The following is a 25,097-nucleotide window of genomic DNA, read 5'->3' on the forward strand; positions in this document are numbered from 1 at the left end:
CTTCACCTGTTTACTGGAACAACCTTCCTTCACATGAATTTCTGAAAATTATAATCTACTGAAATTTAAGTCTAATGTCAGCAACTATCTTCTTTCATCTTCTCAACCTTTAGCCCATGCATGTACTAAGTACTATAGGTTCTAATTTCTTTTGTGTTTGGGGTTTTCATAAAAAAAAGCAAAACAAAGAGTCTATTTAAATCTAAGCATCTGATTATGTTATTTTAAGCAGCTCATGCTGACTATAAGGTAAAGAAGATCATGTAATGTAGTTCTTAAGCTTGAGAATATTAATAGAGAGCTGCTTATTTCCTGAAGGAGGGAAATTTTTACCACACTTGGATTCCTTTACCACTCCAACATGTTTCATTACTTACTGGTACCTCATCAAAGAGAAACTAGAAATGCTGCTAAGGCAGGTTTGGATGTACATTATCTGCATCTGTTCAATAGGACACTTAAGTTTTTATTTAAAAGCCTAGTTTACATCTGAAGACGTCATTTTATAAAGATCAGATCATAAGATTAGCAGGCAGGAAAAACAGTTGTGAAACTTTTCTCATCTTATACTGTGTGTGACCATTCATGACCAACAAGGATTCTCAGTGCGCTTTTTTTGTCAGTTAGATGCTTGAGAGACTTGGTATCAGAATTGGTGGACTTCCAGGTAGTCTAATCATAGGAGGATTAAAATTATCTCATAACATAAAATATTGAACTGAGATTATGCAATATTTTTTCTTTTTTGAGAAGCTCCTTCTCACCCACTGTTTCTCAATCCTTGAAATCATGCAGTGTGTTACCAATGGCAACCCAGACTGATTGACATGGATATTGGTATACATGTATGAAGTAAATACTCAAAATTTCTGAAATAAAGGGATAGCAAGAGTCTCAAGTTTCCACTTTGTGAGGGGGGGGGAATTGCTAAAACATGAAAAGGTTATCAAGGGACCAAGTATGGAAGAAAGCTTCCCTTCTTGGAGAAGTGAGTAGTTAAACACTATTAACTGGGTAGATATCGCACAGAGAGTGAATACAATTGAATTATGGTATACCTTTAAAAAATTAATTGCAGAAGCCTTGAATGCTTATATACCATTAAAAAAATACTCCACGAGGAGGATTTAGAGTAGAATGAATAATGAAGTTGTCAGAATACTTGAGCAGAAAAAGACTGCATGGAAAATTTACAGAGCAATAAAAGTACTGAAGCCTATAACAGCTACAAAGTGATCTGTAATAGTGCTATATAAAAGGCTAGGCTGGCAAAGGTGGATTATGAGAAATCGCTGGCAAAGAGAGCAAAGAGTGGGGATAAGAATTCTTTACATATATAAATGCAAGGAAGAGAAGAGCAAACCAGGTCGGACCCGTATGTAATGGACGCGGGATAGTATTAGATACTCCCGCTGCTGTTGCAGATGAATTCAACAGTTACTTTCATTCGATGTTTACAGAAGAAAAATGCTTTATGTCAGTGAGAAATTCTGGAAGTGAAGTTGAAACATATGTAATTAATGATATTGAAATTTCATGTGATTTAATGAAAAAACTTTTGAGCCTACAGGCCAGTAAGACTCCTGGGGTTTATTGCATATATATCTTATAATCTTAATGGCAAGTGAGTGCCATGAACCATTGAGTCTAATTATGAGAGCATCACTGGACTTGGGAGTGATCCCGATTGATTGGAAAAGTGCCAATGTATCCAATACATAAGGGCTGTTCTAAGAGTGAAGTGGGAAATTACCGGCCAGTCAGTCTAACTTCAGTAGTAGGGAAAATCATGGGAGCAATGATCAAGGGTGGAATTCAGAATCATTTAGATAGAAACAGAATTCTGAATGATACTCAGAATGGTTTTGTAAAGGGAAATCATGTTTAACAAATCTGGTTAGCTATTTTGTCAGGGTCACTAATGAGGTGGATTTAAGGAATAATTTTGACATTGTTTATTTGGATTTCAGCAAAGCATTTGACTCAGTTCTACATGAGCAGTTACTTTATAAGCTGGAACAGGTTGGAATCACAGGGAAAATCCTTAGATGGATAGCAGCATGGCTTCAGGGGAGGAGGCAGAGAGATGTGATAAATGGTTATTCCTCAGATTGGGTTGATGTAAGAAGTAGGATTCCCCAGGGATCAGTATTGGGACCCCTGTTTTTGATTTTCATAAATGACATCGATGAAGGGATAGAGGACATGATGTCAAAATTTGCAGATGATGTAAAGATTGGTAGAGTAGTTAATGATCATCACCAAGCAGAGATTCTTCAGAGTGACCTAGATATACTTCAGGGATGGTCAGAAAATTGGCAGCTATGCTTTAATCCAGCGAAGTGTAAGGTATTGCACCTGGGGAACAGTAACCCCAAAATAACTTATACACTTGAAGGAGTTGAACTAAAGCCGGCAGTGGAGGAAAGGGACTTGGGTGTATTACAATATGGTCAGACATGAAGTTCTCCCAGCATTGTAGACTGGTTGCAAGGAAGGCCCATAGTGTCCTATCGATGATTTATCGAACAATTGCTAGTAGAGATAAGGACATCATAATCCCATTATATAAGGATATTGTTAGACCACACTTGGAATACTGTGTTCAAGTATGGAGACAGCACCTAAAGAAAGACTTGTTGAAAGGATCCAAAGACAAGTAACCTTGCCTGGTGAGATCAGCAAAAGGGCATCCATATGAGGAAAGACTTTGAATATGTGAGTTGCAGAGCATGGAGACTAGGTACCTTAGAGGAGTCTTCATTGAGGTAAAAAAGACTCTGAGAGGCATAAGCATGAGGATGATATTTTCACAGTTATAAATGATTCTAGAACTAGGAGCCATAAATGCAAGTTATGGGGGGAGATGTTTAGACTGAATTGCAGGAAATTTTATTTTAGCCAGCGAGTTATAAATTACTGGAATAAGTTACCTACATGGGTGGTAGAGGCTAACAGTTTAGGGAAATTCAAAGGTTAGCTGGATAGTTACCTATGGGAAGAGGGAAACACATAGGTTGTCTATTTCCTTTTCTTTTATTTTTTATTTATTTTTTAAATTTTTCTTCTTATTTTTATTTATTTATTTTTTTTTTTGGCTGGTGCAGCATAAGCCATAGGCATCCTTTCACCATGTGGCCATTGCTAATACTAATACTAATCAATTTCTGAAATTTAAGATTTATTCTAACAGTTAAGTCTTGTGATTTGTGCTTCTTAAGATGGCATCTCTCTAAATGTTAGTAAGGTTTCAAAATAAGGGCTTTGTCTTTGTTTACTTATAGTTCATTGAATGTTAGCATGAAGTTTTGTTAGATCTTTATTTTAGTAATTTTATTTTGAATGATACATTGATTTGGGTCAATTGAACTAAAGCCAGATAGTATCATTTTACACTGCACTGATATGGTCACTTATTCTTCTTACCTCTCCTGATAAGTTGAATTAAAACAGTTCTGAAACTTTTCTCATTTTATGCTGTGTGGCCATACATTGACCAACAAGAATTCTCTTTGCACTTTGCTGTCATTTAGATGCTTAAGGGACTTGGTATCTGAATTGGATAATTTTCAGGTGGTTTGATCATAGGAAGATTAAAATCATCTCATGACATAAAACATAGAACTAGGATTATACAGTTTAGCTGCATGTTTTTTTTTAATCCCTGCAGTCTTTGAACTGAAAATTGAAAGGACTAAGAACATATTTGGAATTAATGTTGGCAACTTACAGAACAGAAAGGTTTTCATTAGGCAAGAGTACTAAAAATGGAAATTAGGTGATTAAGGTACAAAGAAAATTCTAAACAGAAGAAACACAGTAAAAATGTTCTGTTCTGTTTGGGTAACAGGAAGGTGGAGAAAATTATAGTTCCTTTTCTATATCATGGTTTTCCAGGTTGACTGCCATTGTGGCAAAGGCTACAAGCAAGCAACCTAAATGTAGTACTGAGAGCTCTGAAATCCTGATGAGCATAATAATAGCAACCTAACCCTCTCCTGAAAGAGGACCCACAGCTCCTGCCTTTTTTCTGAGATTATCCTCCCCCAGAATACCTTCGCCTTACAGATAACAACAAACGATGGAGTTCAGTCCCAGAGCACCACAGCTCCTAAGAAGTATGCATGATGTCAACCCCTTAGTGTGTGTGTGTACACACACACACTGAGTGATCACTGAATTATGACTACCTACCTAATACTTTGTAGGTCTTCCTTTTGTTCTCAGTACAGCAGCTATCCCATGTGTCATTGATTCAACAAAATGTCAGAAGCGTTCGGGAAGTATGGCCAACCAAGCTGTGTGTAATGCGGTCAGCAATGCAGGTATGGAGGTGATTGGTGTATCCAGATGCCTGATATGCCTTTCCATATTGTCCCACAAGTGCTCTTTGGGATTGATATCAGGGGAGTTCGGAGGCTAATCGATATGCTGGAAGTCAGAACTGTGTTCCTCAAACCATTCCTGCACAACAAGTGCCTGATGGCTCGGCGCATTGTCATCTTGGAAGACACCATTGCCATTCGAGAAAAAGTGTAATATAGCGGGGTATACACAGTCAGCAAGCAGTTGACGATAGCGGAGACCACTGATACGTTGTTCCACATGCACCAGGGGGTCCAAGTTCCTGCCAGTGAAACCTGCCCCACACCATACAACTGCCTCCACCAGCCTACACTTTTGATACCATGCATGATGGATCAAGAGCCTCATGTTGTTGATACCAAATCCGTACATGACTATCCACGGTGTGGAGTAAATAACGTGACTCATCTGACGAGCACACCTTCTTCCAGTCTTCTAATGTCCAACTTGCATGCTCTTTGCACCAGGCGTGCCTTTTAGGGTGATGAACCTTGGTTATGAGAGGATGCCGTAGGGGTCATCTGCTGGTATAGCTCATACATGCGAGCGTGCAATGCATTGTCATGCCAGATATTTTTTTGGGTTGTTCCATGTTGTATTTGGGTAGTCAACCCTTCAACAGTGTTGCGCTTGTTCGCCTATGCAAGTTGTTGGACCCAGTGCTCACCTCTAACATCAACCTTTCGCTGACCTTTGCAGTTTTGCTGTCAGGTCGTTGTATGGCCATTTTGACGCCAGTCCTGGTACACTTTAACTACGATGGCTCTTGAACACCCCACCAGTTCAGCCGTTTGGGAAATCGAGGCATCAGCTTCGAGCACCCACAATATGTCCTTTATCAAAGTCCGATAAATCCTTCCTTTTACCCATCATGCTCAGAATTTTACTACCTACTGAACCACTGATAACTTATCTATGCTACATAGGTCGACTAACTCCACACTCATACCTCATGTGGTCAACAGGTTGGATTCAGTTTTCATAGGGGTGATCATAATTCAGATCACTCAGTGTATATATACGTTTTGACCTTAGTGAGATTTCACATAATTCGGAAACGGGTGCCACTAAATTTCTTTTGAATTGGCTTGTATTTTCTAAATTATATTAGGAACGTTGCTTCAACAGTACCCTTCTCTTCTTTATTTCCTCCTTACCCATTGTTACTTTTATTTTTGCTATTTTATTGGTTAAGTTCATTTTCACTCTACTGGTTTGCCATGCTACTGGAATATATTTTATTTTAGTTTATTATGTGCACCATGTAGTGGTTTGTGCTTTTCTGCTGCCACTGATGTTAGCTTTTCTACTATTTTTTCTTATTTATTTTTTATTACTTTTACTTTTTATCCCTCTATTTAATTTTTGGATTATATACAGGGTGTTTCAAAAATGATAGTCAATAATTAAAGGTGAAAAGTACCAACTAAAATAAGCAAAAAACTCCAAGTGAACATCGGGCTGCAAATAAACCGTTTTCGAGATAATGCACATTTTCTGTTAAGATCTGCCACTGACTATGGGAGCACTAGTTTAGCAAAAAAGCTGTGAATTCTTTGCTAAGGGTGGTTTTATTAAACAAAAGATAATGCATTTTTAATTTTTGGTTTCAACACCACAGGATTTCACAGATGTTACATGTTACAGGATGTTACAAAAGGTGTTCAAAATGCTGTCCTTGCATCCGTATGCAGCTTTGTAGTCTTCTTTGCATTGAGTTGCGAATCCTCTCAGGCATTCCTGGGTCATTTCTGATTTGTCAAAAGGCTCCTTCAACCCAACTGTATTGAAGGAGCAATTCCTCAACTGTGTTAATGTCAGAAGTGTACACTAAGCTTTTTACATGACCCCAGATACAAAAATCCATAGGATTTAAGTCTAGTGATCTGGGAGGCCACATTACAGGCTCACCTCTACCTCCCCACCGTTGACCATACCTTCTAGTTAGATACCAAGTCACAACTCGAGCAAAATGTGCTGGTGCACCATCATGCATAAACCACATGTTCTGGTGTTGCTGAAATGGAACATTATCATCATCAAGGAGGTCTGGAAGAACATTCTGCAGGAACTGAAGGTTCACCTCTGCTGTTAGCCTGTTTGGCAGAAAGTGTGGTCCAATTAGACGGTCTCCTAGTAGTCCTGCTCAGGCATTCAACGAGAAACGTTGCTGATGTTGTGACTGGTAAATTGCATTAGGATTTTTGTTGGACAAAATGTGACAATTATGAAAATTGAAAATACCATCACGAGTAAATCCAGCTTCGTCAGTGAACAAAATGTTTAAAAATTGGGGATTCAGGACACACTGTTGTTGCATCCACTGGCAGAAGTTCATTCTGGGAGGATGGTCTGTATTGCTGAACTTGTACATGCTGGATATGGTAGGGGTACAGTAATTGGCGATGTAAAATTTTCCACACACTGCTATGACTCAGTACACGCTCTTGCAGAGCAACCCTCCTTGTCAAAATTCCTAGATTTTGTTCTATTCTTTCTAACACCCTTTCCTTAACATCAGGTGTTATGCTTCTGGGCCTACCTGCTTGTACTCCATGTGCGAAGCACCCATGTTTTCTAAGGTGTTAATGTACCCTGATGAATGTGCACCTGTTGGGCTGCCTTCGGCAGGGAAATGCTTCTTGGTACAAACATGCAGCCTCGAGTGTACTGCCATTGGTTCTACCTTACGTGAAGTGCATGTCCGCATACTCTTTGTTGTTGTAACCTCTTTCCATGTTGACTATCTTTTGACATGTATGCCTGACATGTATGCCTGACATGTTTGACATGTATGCCTGCTACATCTCAGAGCATTGAGAGAGGGGAAAAGGAGAGAATGAGCATAACCTAACCTAAACAAACAAGTCAGTGGTGAATCCCAACTAGAAATGTGCAATATCTTGAAAATGATTCACTTAAGGACCCATGTTTACTAGGCTTTTTTTGCATATTGTAATCTGTACAGTTCACCTTTAAATTATTGACCATCACTTTTGAAACACCCTGCGTGTGTATATATATATCCTCCCTATTCACATAAAACTGCTCTGTATTAAAGTAGAAAAATGATTTTTGAAATTATACAAAAGTACACATAGCATGTCTCCTTTGCTGCTGCACATGCTTTAATGATTGATTGAAATATAATTGAATAAAAAATAAATGTAATATGATTGAATAAAAAATGAATGTAATATGATTAAATAATGTGGAAAAAAAAAATTGTCTGTCAGGGCTCCGTTTGTCAGGAACCACAAGGTACTGGCATCTGCAACAATCAAGGGATATAGAATTCCAGTAACATCTAAATTTGTCAAACGGCTGGGTTGAAATACTTTGTTCCTATGCTGGGCAAACTGCTAACAAACAGAGTACTTACCCAGTGAAGGCTGAAAGGAAAGAAGCTAAGGCAGGAATTTTTTCTGAGCTCATCCTCTAATAAAGAATTAATCAGAAACAGGACTGGCGGAATCAACATTTTATGGACAAAATAAAACATTAAATTAAATGGATATGATATACCAAAAAATTTTTTAAAAATTTGCAGCTTAGTACAGAACAGACTTGGATATTCCAAAATAACCAACAGCAGGGAGGTTCTATTTATTTGTTGTTTGTTATTTGGAGCATTAGCAACTAAGGCCATATTGCTCAGGGATATGCGGTGGTCAATCCTTGACCTTTCCGCATCCTCCGTATTTGGTGGTGACGGGCTCAAACCCCGGTCTAATCAAGAAGCGTGTGCTACGCACTGCTGCGCAGGGAGGATATTGAGTGCTAAGTTTTCTGTAGAAAAACTAAGATTTTTTTGCGATTTTTTTTTTTTTTTTTTTTTTTTAACTTCTTGGTGTATATCACAATCCTAATTTCATTCTTCACTCTATACTAGTGGCTCTTAATCTGCTCCACGGACTCTTGGGGCTCTGTGAACTGTTTTTAATATAGTGAAACTATATGGTTTGCAGATTATCTGTGCATAATTTTCAGTTTCCTTTTATTTTAGCTGTCATTATGTCACAAACTGCAGAGCTTTGACAGTGAAATATGAGAAAATAAGTTAACTGCTATCTAATAAAAATCAGTCTCATAGGCAGATGGAATCTTTAAAAAAAAACATGGGGACCAGGAGAAAAAATAATAATAAAGGAGTCCTTGGTAGAGAAAAAGGTTGAAAACCACTGCTGTGTAATTATAGTTTTGTTTTTATCTTCATCTTTTTAATGTAATTTAGTTATTGGGGTGATAAGAGCCTTATGTAGGCTCTAATGGAATTTTAAAAATAAATAATAATAATAATAAAAAAAATGGAATTTTAAAAATAAATAATAATAATAATAAAAAAAATGGAATTTTAAAAATAAATAATAATAATAATAAAAAAAATGGAATTTTAAAAATAAATAATAATAATAAAAAAATGGAATTTTAAAAATAAATAATAATAAAGGGGTCCTTGGCAGTGAAAAAGGTTGAAAACCACTGCTGTGTAATTATAGTTTTGTTTTTATCTTTCATCTTTGTAATGTAATTTAGTTATTGGGGTAAGCTTTGTGTAGGCTCTAATGGAATTCTAATAATAAGAAAGAAAAAAATCCATGATTATTAAATTGAAATTCAGTAAGGAGTGGTTAGGCTGCTCATTTCATCAGAAGGAAGTGAGAAACCTTTTATCCCTTACTTTGCAATTCTGTATATGGTTTGTGATGATTTTCAAATTACACAAGATGGATAAAAACGTGAGAAATTTTTTTGTTTGTTTGTTTGTAAATTATTTTATTTCATAGTGTAAGTGTTCTCTTTATTATTTATATAGCAATTAAGTTTTTTTATTATTAATAATGAGTTGGATTTCTTGAAGTAGCATTACACATGCTTTCCAGTCACTTATTTGCTTCCAGAGTTAATTTTAACTCTTTGAATCAAATCATTAATATTTAACAAGTGATTTCTAAATGATTTAAATTATGCAGTAGGGCACACCTCTCATCCGTCATCTTCCATAATCCTGCATTTTCGTGGTTCATTCTGACATTGTAATATCATTGCATTAGAGCGCATTTTAAATGTGCCCGTAGATCTTATCAAAGCTTAGTTTAACCTTATATTATTTAATAAATATTCTTAGCATAATTTATCAAGATAATAACATTCTATTTCCCATAATCTGTGACTTGAGATTACATTGGCAAACATTTAACTTTCTTTATTTTGCTTAGAATGAATATGCTATCTATATGTATTTTGTAGTGCTGAACATAAATACAAATTTTGTATATATTAAAATTTTGCTGTCGCATCTGGTTTTTGAGACAATTAAGTTTTTACTAGTAATTTTCTACTACTAAAAAAATTTTACATTTTTTGATAGTTTATTAAAAATCATTTAACAACCTTTATATGGTCATATAAATATTTTGACCCCTGATTTCTGCTTGTCTTCCCCCACCTTCCTAGCTTCTCTCATAAATGTCTAGCAATAATTGCCAAGCATAGTTGGACTCTGCATGCCTTTATACCATTTTTCTATGCTAGAAATGTCCTGGTGAAATCTTTCTCCATGTTCATCAGTGGAATTACCTAACTTTCATGGAAAAAAATTAAGATGTGAATATAGAAAATGAATTTTTAAGCTCATATTGCAGCCCAGTTCTTTGTATGCTTGGAGGAATTGATTAAATAGCTCCTTATACTTTTCTGATCTTTGATTTCCTGAGTGCTTTGAAAGCATTCCACACTCCGTTTTTCACATATATTGAGGATGATATGTGTGGGAAGGCAATAAATTTTTTTTCCTGTTAGCTGGTGATGGATGGTGAACATTCTTCTGTCCAGGAATATATGCTGTTCAAGTTAACCAGTTCTTGAAAGTATAATGGGAGCCCTTGCTCTGATGTCCCATTCACACAAAATAAAGCAACATTTTATGTAACCATGCTGTGGATCCCACTTGAAGGAAACCTTTTTCAGGCTTCCTTCAAAAGGCAATAGCATGTCCAATTGGTACAGATAGATAATTATTTCCATTATGCAACATATGCCTTTAAACTCAGTTTTCATGAGTTTATAAAACCCTGCAGTCTTCAGGGTTATGTTTAATGACCTAGAACATCCATTAAGCCACCAATATCACTGCTGCTAGTGAGATTAATATAATTAATATCATGTAGAAATAATTTACTTCAAGTTATATATTAAATACAGATCATTCATTTCACATGTAGAGTCTACCATAGTGCTATTCCACTTTGTAGCTTCGTGCTATAACATACCTAATAAAAGATCACAATCAAAACTTGAGAAATCTAAAGTTTATCTTTTGAACTGTATATTAAGGTATTAAAAGAAATGTAAAAGAAAAAGGGCAAATGTTAAAATATTGTAAAATGTTAAAAATACTTCCTCAGTCTTTTGTAATATTGTCTGAACATTATTGGCATTGCCTCAGAAAAAAATTATAACATAGCCCAGATGATCAGAACATGTTGTTCTGTGTTATAAGCATCACTTAGAGTCATTAATAATTTAATGCTAATGGGTGTTGTGCCAGTCTTCAGGAAAATGAAATTTTCAACTTCAGTTGAAATTTATTTCCTGCTATCACATAAGTACAGTTTTTAATGTAAAAAAATGAAAATTTTTAAATTCTGATGTGGAGAAATCAGGGAGAGCCGAACACATTTCACGAGTCTGAATTTCAGTGTGCTGTGCCTGGTGCCAACAGAAAGCATTAGCATTTGTAGAGGTATACAATGCAAGAAAGCAAGCTTATGCAGCATCGGCCAAAAAAAAAAAAAAAAACTCTCCCATTTCACCCCTCCATTCGTTCCAAATGCTTGTCCAGCTGAGCCTTAAATTTATTTAGGCTATCAACTTCCACAACAAAAGATGGAAGTCTGTTCCACCAATCAACTACCCACTGGCTAAAGGCAAATTTTTGCACATCTATTCTACAACTGTCTTTCCTCAATTTGAATCTATGCCCCCTCAGGTTCTTAATCTGAGCAAGAGGAAGAATCCCATCAGCTTGCTCAACCCATTCAAGACCTTTACACCTCAATCAGATCACCTTGCAGGTGCCTGCTCTCCAGGTGCTGCAATTTGCAGAATTTAAGCCTTTCTTGGTAAGAGCACCCCCTTTGTTACCCTCACCAATCTTGTTGCCCTTCTTTGTAGTAACTCGTTCTAGCAACTCTACATCCTTCCTAAAATGAGGCCTCCAGACCTGTACACAGTACTCTAGGTGTGGCCTGACCATTGCCTTGTATAACAGGATAATCACCTCCCTGCCCCTGCTAGCAAAATTCCTATATATCATTGACAAGGCTCCATGACCTGCCCTGGCAGCCCGTCTGCACTGTTCAGCGAATTTCATATTTGACTGCACAATTATCCCCCAGGTATTTTTCACTTTCCACTTCCCTGAGTGTAGTACCACACAGTTGGTACGTTTCTGTTCAGCTATTGCTACCCATATTCAGTACTTTGCATTTATCAATGTTAAACTTCAGTTACCACTTCCACCCTCAACCTCTGGTGTTGATACCTCTCATGGTGGGACAATTGATTTAAGCTGCTGTCAGCATGGAACAACTGAAACCAGGACATCAGACCAAGCATATTTTTTCACTCCCCATCTGCACTGTTCAGCGAACTTCATATTTGACTGCACAATTATCCCCCAGGTATTTTTCACTTTCCACTTCCCTGAGTGTAGTACCACACAGTTGGTACGTTTCTGTTCAGCTATTGCTACCCATATTCAGTACTTTGCATTTATCAATGTTAAACTTCAGTTACCGCTTCCACCCTCAACCTCTAGTGTTGATACCTCTCATGGTGGGACAATTGATTTAAGCTGCTGTCAGCATGGAACAACTGAAACCAGGACATCAGACCAAGCATATTTTTTCACTCCCAATTACTCCCCAGATGTCCAGTGTTGGTGTTCATGTGCCTACTATACATGCAGATGCTTGTGTTTATTTTTTTAGGATGGCAAAAGTTGAACCTGACCAAGGCATCTGTTTTGCTATTCTCAGTCTTTGTCTCTCAATTGTCTCATAACTTTTGTCTCTCACTCAATCTGTGTCTTTTTATACACTGTGTATTCCAGTAATATTCCTTTGCAACAGTATTGTATTTACTGCACTGTCATTTGATCAATTGTAGCCCATCTGTAAGACTAATGGAAAAATTTCAACTTCTATTAGCTTCTCACATCAGCCATCTCTGACCTCAGTACTGCCATTAGCTGGATGTTTTCTGGTTGGATCGTTCTCAGTACATTCTAGACATTGTTGTGCATGAAAACCAAAGCTAGGTGGCAGTGTCCAAGACACTTGAACAAATCTGACTAACTGTCATACTGTGCCAGAGTCACTTCTCCTGCTGGCCACTCTTTGACTGAATTTCTCTTAGACACCAGAAGTATATCTAATTCTAACTGTAGTTCAATAATTTTATGATAACTGAAAGGAAGCTGGAATATAAATTGTGGAAGCTAAAAGTAAATAAGGCACCTGAATCTGATGGAATTCATCCAATTGTATCAAAATAAGCAACAAAAAAAAAAAAAAAAAAATACTGAAAAAGTGTCAAATGTGGAAGTATTAAGACATATTTAAGAACAAAGGAAAATTCTAGGTAGAATAAGATCAACTGCACTCAAATGGGTGGGCCGCGTGATTTGACATGGTGGTTCTTCTGGATGCCATCAAGGGGACTGTGGAGGGAAAATGTCCTAGGGGAAGACCAAAAAATACCTTCATCAGGACATTGCTGGATGAAGCAGGATTTTGAAATTCTGAGGAACTAAAACAAATGGCACAGGAGAGGCAGAGGTAGAGACAGCTCATCATTGGAACTGGCCAGTCACAAGACTGAATTACTGATGATGATGAAGCAACTAAAGCAACAAACCATAGCCATAATTATGAGAACATCTTTGGATTTAGGGACTGACTCTACATACTGGATTGCAAATGTGTTTGTCTCCTATTCACCAAGGAGGGTAATCATAGGATGAACTAAGTAATTACAGACTGTACTCTTGATTTTTTTGCCTGAAATAATAAGGGTGTCAGTGGTTAAAGAAGTAATGCAGAATCATCTTCACGAGAATGAAGTTACTATGGCAGTCACAGTGTGAATTTGTTATGGTAGGGTCTTGTCTGACCAGTCTGATTAGCTAATATGAAGTAGTTACAAAGAGACTGGATGCAAAAACTAATTTTGACATCACATATATAGAGAATTCAGTAAAGCTTTTTGATATTGTTCCACGTGAAAGACTGCTGCACAAATTGGAACAGCATGGTATTAGGGGTAATTACTACGGTGGGTTGAAGGAATGGTTGAGTGTCAGGAGACAAAGTGGATTATTAATAGCCATTGCTTTTCATACTGATGTTATAAGTAGATCCCTTGTGGTTTCCTGACTATGTTGGGTCCATCCTTTTACCATTTTTAATATTTGTTAATAGTACTGATGTAGGCACATTAAGTGTAATGTCTAAGAGGCTCATGATGCAAAGTATATACACTATCATTAACCACCCTGCTCACCTTTGTATCACCTTTGGCTGATGACAGTCAAAGGTGATAAAGGTGGGCAGGATGATTAACGATAGTAATTAGGGTGTGCTACTCAGCGAGACCTAGATAAATTAGGCAGATGGGCTGAAAAATAGCAGTTGTTGTTTAACATTGATACTGCATTTGAGTAGCAATAATGCCAGAATGAAAAGAACCTAGGAGTGTTGGGTGATTGTTCAGTGTGATGTGAAATTCTCTGAGCAGTGAAAACAGGCTGTTAGGACATCTTGTGGATTCAGCCAATGATATATAGGAATTTTTCTAGCAGGAACAAAAAAAGAGGCAATTTTCCCATTGTATTGCAGTGTTTAGGCTTCATCTTGAGTATTGCATACAGGTTTCAAACCCTTGTTTTAGATTTGTAGAAACAGGTGCAGAGAAAAGCAACAGTATTAATAAGGGGTGCAAAAAGGTGCTTTTAAAAGAAAGACTTGTTCTGGAAACTAAGCAACTCTAATGAGTCCTGATTGAAAGGTTTAAGGCTTTAAATGGGTTGAGTAAACTAAATTCTGGTGGCATCCTTACCCTTTCTTGGAGAACACATAAGGGGAATGCAGAATGATCATCACGAAAATGAAGTTAATACGACAATCACAGTGTGAATTTGTTATGGTGAGGTCTTACTCTTGAAGTTTTCCAATTTAAATTGGAAAAGTATGGCTGAGAATAAATGATTGTTGGAAGTGTGAAGTTTGAATAAATTTTAAAGAAGTATTGGACGAATTATTAGAAATGAAGTGGTAATTTTTTTTTTTAAATGATTGTTGCTGTATAAGCTTGCATCCTTGCATCATTTTGTCACTGCTAATTTATATTGTCTGGTATGTACATGTGACACTTTCTGATGGAGCAGTTGATTCCTTGAATTATGGGACATACCTAATAAACTAGCCATTCAGTTTATATATTTTTTATCAGTTTATATATATATATATATATATATATATATTTTTTTTTTTTTTGGCTGATGCTGCATAAGCTTGCTTTCTTGCATCATATGCCTCTACTAATGCTAATATGCTAATGTAAATATCTCCATCAATTTTTTTAAATTATATATATTGAGGTTGTCACAGACATTCTCTCAGATATGCCAGACAAGCTGTACTTGCTACCTGGGAGTCTAAAACGCTGATGGAACTGATATTTGGGTGACACTCAAGTCAAGTGGACCCAATTTCGGCGAAGTCCGGACGGGCTGTGACAGCCAAATCCTCTGCTTGCACTTTCACGATGGTGGGACTGTTAGTAATCCTGGATATAACCTCCATGCACAAGTACTTGGTGGGTGACCACCCAGGTGTGAACCAACGTAAGCAGGGGTCGAGGTGTGGCGCCCACACCACATGGAGGAACGCCGCCCCTCTATGTTACCAGGCAGTACTAGGTGGTAGATGACTCTCATCAACCGGTGAAATACCACCACTTTGCTTATTGGAGGCTTGAAGTGGTGGAACCCATGTTTAGTCTCTAGAGCTAAGTTCCGGTCAACCCTTCCCTATCTCTTCCATCATGCAGTATGATTGATGACTTTTGAGGTTATGATGAACGTCGTGGCGAGATCCAATATTCCTTACATTTCGAGGGTACAGCTCTAAAATGGTGTTCGCAGGCCGGCCGCTAGTTAATACACCGGACTGAACCTATTGGTAACTCTCTAGGAAGCTTCCGGATCAGGTAGTGTATAATCTTGCTACCTCTACTCTGCCAGATAGTGAGTGGAGGGAGTCCGAGTAGTGTGTATGCGGGGAGCATTGTCGAGGCCACGTTATGTCAAGGATCTGGGTATATTCTTACCACATGTACGCCATATCCAAAAATTTCATTACTTCATACAGCATGTCCCACCTACTTTTTCTTACTATTGAATACACCATGATTTGTCAAACTAATAGAGCAAGCTTATCTGCGAAAAGATCTAAACCTCCCAAGGACTTCCTAATTCATTTCACAAATATACGTGATCTCAATTCTAATCTCAGCGATGTCCATTTCCACTTGCAGTGTGCCAAACCCCATATACTTTTTCTGACAGAATCTCAGTTATCGGTTGAGTCATCTACTGCTCATCTCAGATGCCCAAATTATTCACTGTATGATTCCTTTCGCCTGAAAGGTGGTACTTGTGCATATGTCCTTTCTGATATTCCCTGTCAGAGACTTTTGGAATCTGGATTTTGAAATCCAGTTTGGAATATGGAATCTCCTCTCTTTGATCTTCTCTGGCTTAAAATCTCTCTACCTCATTGTGTCAAATTTATCTGTTGTCTCTAACATTCTCCCAACTCCACTAATCACTTGGAGCTCTTTGACTTCCTCTCTTTGCAACTTGACTTTCTCCAGTCCAACTTTCCTAACAGTGAAGTAATTTTCCTTGGTGATTTTAATGTTCACAACTCCAGCTGGCTTCCGTTTTCTAGTCACACCGACCCAGCAGGTCGAGATGCTGAGGCTTTTGCAATTACTAATGACCTAGCACAGATTGTTCATTTACCTACAAGAATACCGGACAATCCTAATCATACAGCCAATACGCTTGATCTTTTTCTCACAAACAACCCTTCTAAGTACACTCTCGAAGTGAGGGGTCACACTTCAGATCACAACTTGGTGATTGTCTCTTCTCCAATGGAACCTTTATCTCATGGCTATTCCCAACCACGTGTTGTTTGGCATTACAAGAATGCAAAATGGGATGACCTGCGAGACTTCTTTTCCTTGGTCGGATTACTGTTTCAAAACTTCTGATGTCAATGTTTGCTCAGATCATGTCAGTGAAATTATTCTTGCAGGAATGGAATCCCTTATCCCACACTCCACTCTAAAATCTCGTCCTTTATCTAAACCTTGGTTTTCTAATAAATGTGCTAAGGCTGTCCAAGAGAAGAATGTTGCATATCGTAATTGGCTTGTTTCTAATTCTTCAGTTTCATTTTCTGCCTACACCAAAGCTCGCAACAGTTGTAAAGCAGTTATTAATCAGTCCAAACTAGAGTTTGAACAGGCTAAGAGTAGAAAACTTGCTTCTTGCCCTAATGGTAGCCGAGCATTCTGGTCTCTCACCAAAGCTATTGGCCGCAACTTTTGCCCATCTTTGCTCCCACCTCTGTCCAAACCAGATGGTTCTGTTGCCACTTCAGCCAAGGATAAAGCTGACCTGCTAGCATGCCATTTTTCTTCCAGCTCGTGTATTAATGATCTTGGTAAAACACCTCCCACCATTCCCAACATGCTCCATTCAATGCCTCCTGTGGTCTTCCGTCAAAAGGATTTTGATGAATCTTGATGCTAATAAAGCTCCCGGTCCTGATGGTATTTCCCCACTTGTTCTCAAAACCTGTGCTCCTGAACCTACTCCTATTCTTTACCGCCTTTTTTCACTTTCTTATTCCAAAGGTGTTTTTCCTTCTGCTTGGAAATTTGCTCATATCCAGCCAGTTCTTAAAAAGGGTGACAAATCCCACCCATCCAATTATCGTCCCATTGCAATTACTTCTACTCTTTCTAAAGTAATGGAGAAATCAATTAACCACCAACTCTTAAACTACCTAGAAACCTTCCGTCTGATCAACGATCACCAGTATGGATTCCATCAGTGTCGATCCACTGGAGATATTCTGGCTTATGTTACCCATTTATGGACTGATTCAATGGAAAGGTTTGGTGAAACACAAGTAGTTGCTCTTGACATCTCAAAGACTTTTGATCGTGTTTGGCATAAAGGTCTTCTAAACAAGCTTCCATCTTATGGTTTGCCAACTGTTTTTAGTAATTGGTTATCCAGTTTTCTCTCTGATCGCTCACTGAGGGTGACGGTAGATGGCTGTCTTCTAACTTCTCCTCTAATGCCGGTGTCCCCCAAGGTTCAGTTCTTTCCCTCACTCTTTTCCTCTTGTATATCAATGACCTTCTTCCATTGACTGGAAATCCTATCCATAGTTTTGCCGATGATAGCACATTGCATTCAACTTTCCATTTTGAGAAACCTTGTCCTGCCCAATCAGCTTCAACTTCTCGAAAATCTGCTACCAATTCCTTAAATGCCGATCTTCAGTTATTCTCCAGTGGGGCAAAGACAACTTAGTTGATTTCCACCCTTCTAAAACTCAGTCTTGTCTTATATCTCGCAAAAAGGATTCTTCTGCTCCTATGCTTAACTTTAGTGACACTCCGATTTCTAGGCAAAATAATATATCTCTTTTGGGGATTACCCTGACTTCTAATCTCTCTTGGCACAAGCACATTACAAATATTGCTTCCTCTGCATCTAAAACACTTGGTTTTCTCTTTCACTCTCGGCATTACTTTTCTTCCAAACAGCTGCTCACTCTGTATAAATCGCAAATCTGCCCTGCCATGGAATATTGTTCCCACATCTGGGGTGGTGCCCCCAAAACTTCTCTCAGGCTTCTTGATTTTGAACAGACAGAGTGTCTCCACTCGCTTTCTCATAGACGTACTGTTTCTGCTGCATGCCTCTTCTACAGATACTTCCATGGGCACTGTTCTTCTGAATTGGCTTCTATAATTCCTGCTCTCTCTTTCAAAACAGTCCAAACACGTGCCGCCACTAGCCAACATCCATTTACTGTCCAACTTCAAACCCACAGAACCAACTTTTCATCTTCCTCATTTATTCATTCAACTGCAGCTTTCTGGAACAACCTTCCTTCATACGTATTTCCTGAAAATTATAATCTACAGAAGTTCAAGTCCAATGTCAACAAATATCTTCTTTCATCTTCTTAACCTCAAACCCAAGCACGGTACTAAGTACTATAGGTTCTAATACCTCTCGTGTTTGGGGTTCAGATTAAAAAAAAAAAAAAAAAATGTACATTGCTATCCCTGTTTTCTACTTTTTATAATATATTATTTATTACTTGGCACATAAATAAATAAATTCTTCTTTTATATGCGCCCACACACATACTTCTTTCTTTCATTAAAATTATATTGTGCAAATTAAAAAAAAATTATTTTTATTTATATTTAAATGAATATTTATATATTATATAATGTCTGAACTTCCATAAATCAAAATCCATGATCTGGAATCATTAGTTTATCCATTAGGTTTCCCAATCTAGTGTGCCCTACTGCACTTCTTTAAATAACAGTTTAGAGTTCCTGTGTATTAAGATTACTGTATGTGCTAAAGAAAATTTCTGGTATCTAATTCTTTATAATTCAATAATCTGCAATATTTGATGTCATAAATTTTAACATATAAAAAATATAAGCTATCTATAGTGAAGTTGCTAGCTATGCATGCTAAAGTTATCTTATTCATTTGCATATACAGTATTCTTATTTGTACTGTTTGTGTTGTTGCAGTTGATTCTTATTATAATCTCTACTTTATAGTGCATGGCAAGAGTATTCTTTTTATTTTAAGTTATCAGTTTTCTCTAACATATTTGTATTCTTTCTTTATCAATGCTATCCTGCTGCCGCTTTATAGTTACTGACAACTTTTTTGGTAAGCACCCTTTGTTTCCTTTGAAATCAGAAAATAATCACTTAACAACTATACCAAGTTTTCAGTATCACCTGTAAAGAATTAAAATGTTTCTTTCTGTATTTTAATGTATTTAACATAAAATATTGATTCTTGTTGAATTTCATAAAATATGCTTAGTCAATTTCAAGAATGGTTTATTTTAAAACTTTACTTTCCAGATGAAAATTCTTGGTCGTGTGCTATGGAAATAGTAGTGAATAGATACTTTGCTGTATTAAGACTGTAGTGATAAGAATTATTACTGTTGGAATTACAATGATACCTGATAATTAGTCTACTTGTTATGCGGTATGATCAAAATGTTCAGTGACTGAATTGATATTTGGGAAGTGATGAAGCTTACTGGCTGTTCCTATGCATCTCCTTCATAGTAGTTTCCTTGACAGTATATACACTGATTCCAATGCTTCTGCATCTTCTGAAAGCATTTTTAATAGGCTTCTTATGGCATTACTAATAATTTCTATGTCCCTCATAGGAAACAAAAATAATCAAGGAGCTAAATCCATTGAGTGTTACAGACGGGAGGTCACAATGATGGAATATGCAAAAATTCTTTAATGGAAAGTACTGAATGTGTAGGGGTGTTGTCAAGTGGACTGGAAATCCTATCCATAGTTTTGCCAATGATGGCACATTGCATTCCACTTTCCATTTTGAGAAACCTTGCCCTGCTCAATCAGCTTCAACTTCTTGAATATCTGCTACAAATTCCTTAAATGCTTATCTCCAGGTAATTCTCCAGTGGGACAAAGACAACTTAGTTGATTTCAATCCTTCTAAAACTCAATCTTGTCTTATATCTCACAAAAAGGATTCTTCTCTCATGTGCTTATCTTTGGCGACACTCTGATTTCTAGGCAAAATGATATATCTCTTTTGGGGATTACCCTGACTTCTACTCTCTATTGGCACAAGCTCATTACAAATATTGCTTCCTCTGCATCAAAAAAACTTGGTTTTCTCTTTTGCTCTTGGCGTTGCTTTTCTTCCAAACAGCTGTTCACTCTGTACAAATTGCAAATCCGCTCAACCATGTTCCCACATCTGGGACAGTGCCCCCAAAACCTCTCTCAGACTTCTAGATTCCATTCAGAGGAGGGCAGTTAGGTTAATTAATGTCTCTCCACTCACTGTGTCATAGGCATACTGTTTCTGCTGCATGTCTTTTCTACAGATACTTCCATGGGCACTGTTCTTCTGAATTGGCTTCTGTAATTCTCACTCTCTCTTTCAAACTAGTCCAAACACATGCTGAGAACATCCATTTTCTGTCCAACTTGAAACTCACAGAACCAACTTTTCATCTTCCTCGTTTATTCATTCAACTGCCGTTTTCTGGAACAACCCTCCTTCATACGTATTTCTTGAAACTTACAGTCTACAGAAGTTCAAGTCTAATGTCAACAAATATCTTCTTTCGTCTTCTCAGTCTCCAACCCAAGCACGGTACTAAGTACTATAGGTTCTAATACCTCTTGTGTTTGGGGTTTTCATTAAAAAAAAAAAAGTGCCACTTTCTTGAAGTCTGTTTTTTAGGCCAGTTTCTTTGAACAGAATCATGCAATTGCTGCAGAACTGTTTTGTTGTCATTGTTTGTGCAGGGTAATATTTTTCTTTCAGTATTTTAATGTATTTAACATAAAATATTGATTCTTGTTGAATTTCATAAAATATGCTTAGTCAGTTTCAAGAATGATCTGTGTTAGGGTAACTAAGAGTAGAAACAGGTGCATGTATACTTGAATGTACACCAATGGTAGGAGTATAGTTAATAAATTTGATGAGCTTGAAGTGCTAGTCAAGACATCAAAGGCAGATATTGTTTGGATATCAGAGAAGTGGTGTCACACAGATAAGCAGTGCAGAATTGGAATTTGGGGAGTACAATGTGTACAGAAAGGATAGACAGGACAGGAAGGGAGGAGGGGTTATGCTGTTAGTTAAGAAACACATAAAATCTAAGGACGTGCATCCAATTGATGTTGGTGGACAATGCAATGTTGAGTCTGTTTGGTGTGACATAAGCACTGGGAAAGGAAAAATGAGAGTAGGTGTGTGTTATAGGCCTAATGAATGTGATGAGTATTATCAGGAATTGTGCAGAGAAATTGTGTGGGCCAGTAAATCAGAATGTCTTATAATGGGGGATTTTAATTTCCCAGAGATTGACTGGAATTTGTGGGTTGGTCACTCACACACTAGCAAGGCTTTTTTGGATTTATTGGATGATTGTTTTCTACAGAAGCATGTTCGGGAGGCAACTAGAGGGAGTGAGACTCTTGATCTGATTATCAGTAGTGATTATTCATGCATTAAGAATCTGCAGTTAAAGGAACCACTAGGTGGCAGTGATCACAGTGTGCTGAAGTGGGATTTACTCAAAGAGATAACTACCATCAGGGGTAAAGGGAAGGGTTTTTGCTTTCGTAAAGGCGACTACGGTGGCTGAGACAGTATTTAAATTCTATATGGTGGGACCAGCTGATGATTTTACCGACAACAAATTCAAAATGGGAACCATTCAAAGAATTAATCTTGGAAGCTACTAGGCTTTTCATACCAACTAAGAAATACTGTTCAAGATTTAGGCCTAAATGAACTAATTAGACATTATTATTATTATTTTTATTATTATTATTAGCCATATGGTGCAAGGAAGCCTGAGGCTTATGCTGCACCAGCCAAAAAAAATATGAGTTCCCTGAGAGAGAGAGAGAGAGAGAGAGAGAGAGAGAGAGAGAGATAGGAGGGAATCAGGGGCTCACATCTGGTGAGTATGGGCTTGGCACACCCAGGGTCCTGAGTTGGATATCATCATTCTTCTCTTTATTGGTGATTCCCTTCTACTCTCTCTCTCAGGGTAACTCGGGAATTTTTTTTTTTTTTTTTTTTTTTGGCTGGTGCAGCATAAGCCTCAGGTTTCCTTGCACCATGTAGCTAATAATAATAATAATAATAATAATAATCACCAAAAGAGAGAAAATGATGATTTCCAGCTCAGGACCCTAGGTATGCCAAGCCCATACTCACCAGATGTGAGCCCCTGGGGTAAATATCTGCTTCTGATGGTTGAGGGAACACACTGAGGTGGGCCATGGGCAAATGCTTGTTTATTGCCCTTCTGATGTGCGGTAAGCTTAGTGTGCTATTCAAATCTTTTTTAACTATTACATAAAAAAAATCACGTTAACTGAAAATTTGCATCATGTAAAGCAAAAAGTGGTATAATTTTTTTCAAATATCGGTAACTGAAAAACTTGTTAATCGAACTCGCGTTATGTGGGGGGCCAGGCTATATAAGAAACAGTTATATGTAAACATAACATTTTTCGTTACGTTGTGTTATTAATGGCAATTGACTGTAGAGGAGAAAGATCCTGAACCACCTCCACAGCAATCCAAAATACAAACAACAATACTTACAAGATATGAACACACGCACACAACACGCTGGGGTAGCTTGGTCTCATATATAGGAGACCCTCCATGAAAATTGACTTTATATATAAAAGTGCAGGTATCATTATGAATTAGTAATTTTTCATATGAATCTTCTGCCACTGTTACAAATATCCTTTTTGAGATGAAAGATCAGTGTAATTCTGAAAAGGTTGGCTTTTTTATATCAGGAATGAAAAATGGATATAAAGTTCTGTTATTTATTATAACCTTTTTATCATTTACCTAAGCAAGAACCTTTCTTAATGTTTGTTTTACTGAATTGAATAAATATTTAATTTCATTATTCTTTGAATGACAGCTATATTATGCAAGGTTTTAAATATGGTTGCTTTCTGCCAGGGGCATATTCAGGGGTGGGCAGAAGGGGCATATGCCCCTTCTGCCCACCCCTTAGCCAAAAAATTGAAATTAAAGAAAAAGCACAGGAGGCATTCTTAAAAAAAAAAAAAAAACTCAAAACACTGGTCACCATGCTCCCCCTTATGATGATACCTGGACCTAGTCGCAATCCCCCTCCTTACGATGATACCTGGCTGCACCACTGGTTTCTGAAACTGTTATTAGCATTAGCATCAGTAGAGGCATACGATGCAAGAAAGCAAGCCTATGCAGCATCAGCCAAAAAAAAAAACCACTCCCATTTCATCCCTCTGTTCGTTCGAAATACCTGTCCAGCTGAGCCTTAAATTTATTTAGGCTATCAACCTCCGCAACAAGGGATGGAAATCCGTTCCACCAACCAACTACCCGCTGGCTAAAGGCAAACCTCCGCACATCCATCCCACATCTGCCCCTCCTCAACCCGAACCTATGCCCTCTCAGGCGATTATTCTGAGCAAGAGGAAGAATCCCATCAGCACTGAGCATGCTCAAACTATTCAAGGCTTTATACACCTCTATTAGATCACCTCGCCGGTGCCTAGACTCCAGACACCGTAATTTGTAAAACTTAAGCCTTTCTTCATAAGAGCAATCCTTTGTCCCACAGACATGTGACAGAGAAAAAAAATGCATGTGATACATATAAATTAACAGGTGACACAGAAGCCTATGATAGATATAAACTAGTCTATAACCAAGTCACAAAGGAGGTTAGGCAGGCAAATGCAGATTATGAGAAATCTTTGGCAAAGGATGCAGAGAAAAACAGCAAAGAGTTCTTTACTTATGTAAACTCTAGAAGGAAGAGGATGAATCAGATTGGTCCACTTGATATAGATGTTTCAACTGTTGATGATCCTGCTTAGGTAGCTAACAAACTAAATAAATATTTTACATCAACATTCACACATGAGGAGTTATTCAGGGAGGTGAATGCCAGAGGTGTATTAAACTCTGGCATTAAGCTAGATAATCTTGTAATGACTGAGAGTACAGTGGAGGAGAAATTGTTGAAAATAAACATAAGAAAGGCACCTGGGGTAGATGGAATCTATCCAGTTATATTTAAGGAGGCAGCAAAGGAAGTAAACAAACCCTTAGCCATAATTATGAGAGCTTCCTTGGACTCAAGGGAGGTACCCATGGACTGGAGATGTGCAAATGTGACCCCCAATTCACAAAGGAGGATCAAGGGGAGAGACAGGTAATTTCAGACCTGTTAGTTTAACTTCTGTTCCAGGGAAATTAATGGAGGCACTGGTTAAAGAATCATCGGGAACATCTAGACAAGACTTCAGTTATAGCTCGGACACAGCATGGGTTTTTTATTAAGGGGAAGTCTTGTCTGACCAATTTGATGGATACTATGATGTAGTCACAAAGGAACTGGATGCAGGGAATAATTTTGATATCATATATTTGGATCTTAGAAAGGCTTTTGATACTCTTGCACAATTGGAGCAGAGCAGCATTGGAGGCAAATTGCTGCTATTGATAAAGGGATGGTTGAGTGGGAGAACACAGAGTGGTAATCAATGGACACTGCTCTTTGTGGACTAATGTTGTTATTAGTGGAGTTCCCCAGGGTTCAGTGTTGGGTCCACATCATTGATGAATATAGATTCATCAATGATGTGGACATACCATCCTGATATACCATCATCAATGATATTGATGATGGTATATCAGGCTTAATACCCAAGTTTGCAGATGGTACAAAGGTCGGCAGGGTTGTTAATGACACTAATGACAGTACGCTGCTTCA

The 25,097-nt window shown here is 37.6% G+C and overlaps 1 protein-coding gene across 1 annotated transcript in view; it reads left to right on the forward strand.

Annotated features, from left to right (window-relative positions):
- LOC150079667 (C-Jun-amino-terminal kinase-interacting protein 4-like) overlaps positions 1 to 25,097 on the forward strand; it is a 540,406-nt gene that overhangs the window by 193,840 nt on the left and 321,469 nt on the right. Inside the window, exon 11 of the mRNA XM_090383158.1 lies at positions 19,427 to 19,444. Coding sequence (XP_090239284.1) covers positions 19,427 to 19,444 — 18 coding nt within the window. The remainder of the gene's footprint in view (positions 1 to 19,426; positions 19,445 to 25,097) is intronic.

This window comes from Mastigoproctus giganteus, chromosome 10 (genome assembly GCF_048544385.1).
Source record: "Mastigoproctus giganteus isolate SK-2022 chromosome 10, ASM4854438v1, whole genome shotgun sequence".
In the NCBI taxonomy this organism is placed as follows: Eukaryota; Metazoa; Arthropoda; class Arachnida; order Uropygi; family Thelyphonidae; genus Mastigoproctus; species Mastigoproctus giganteus.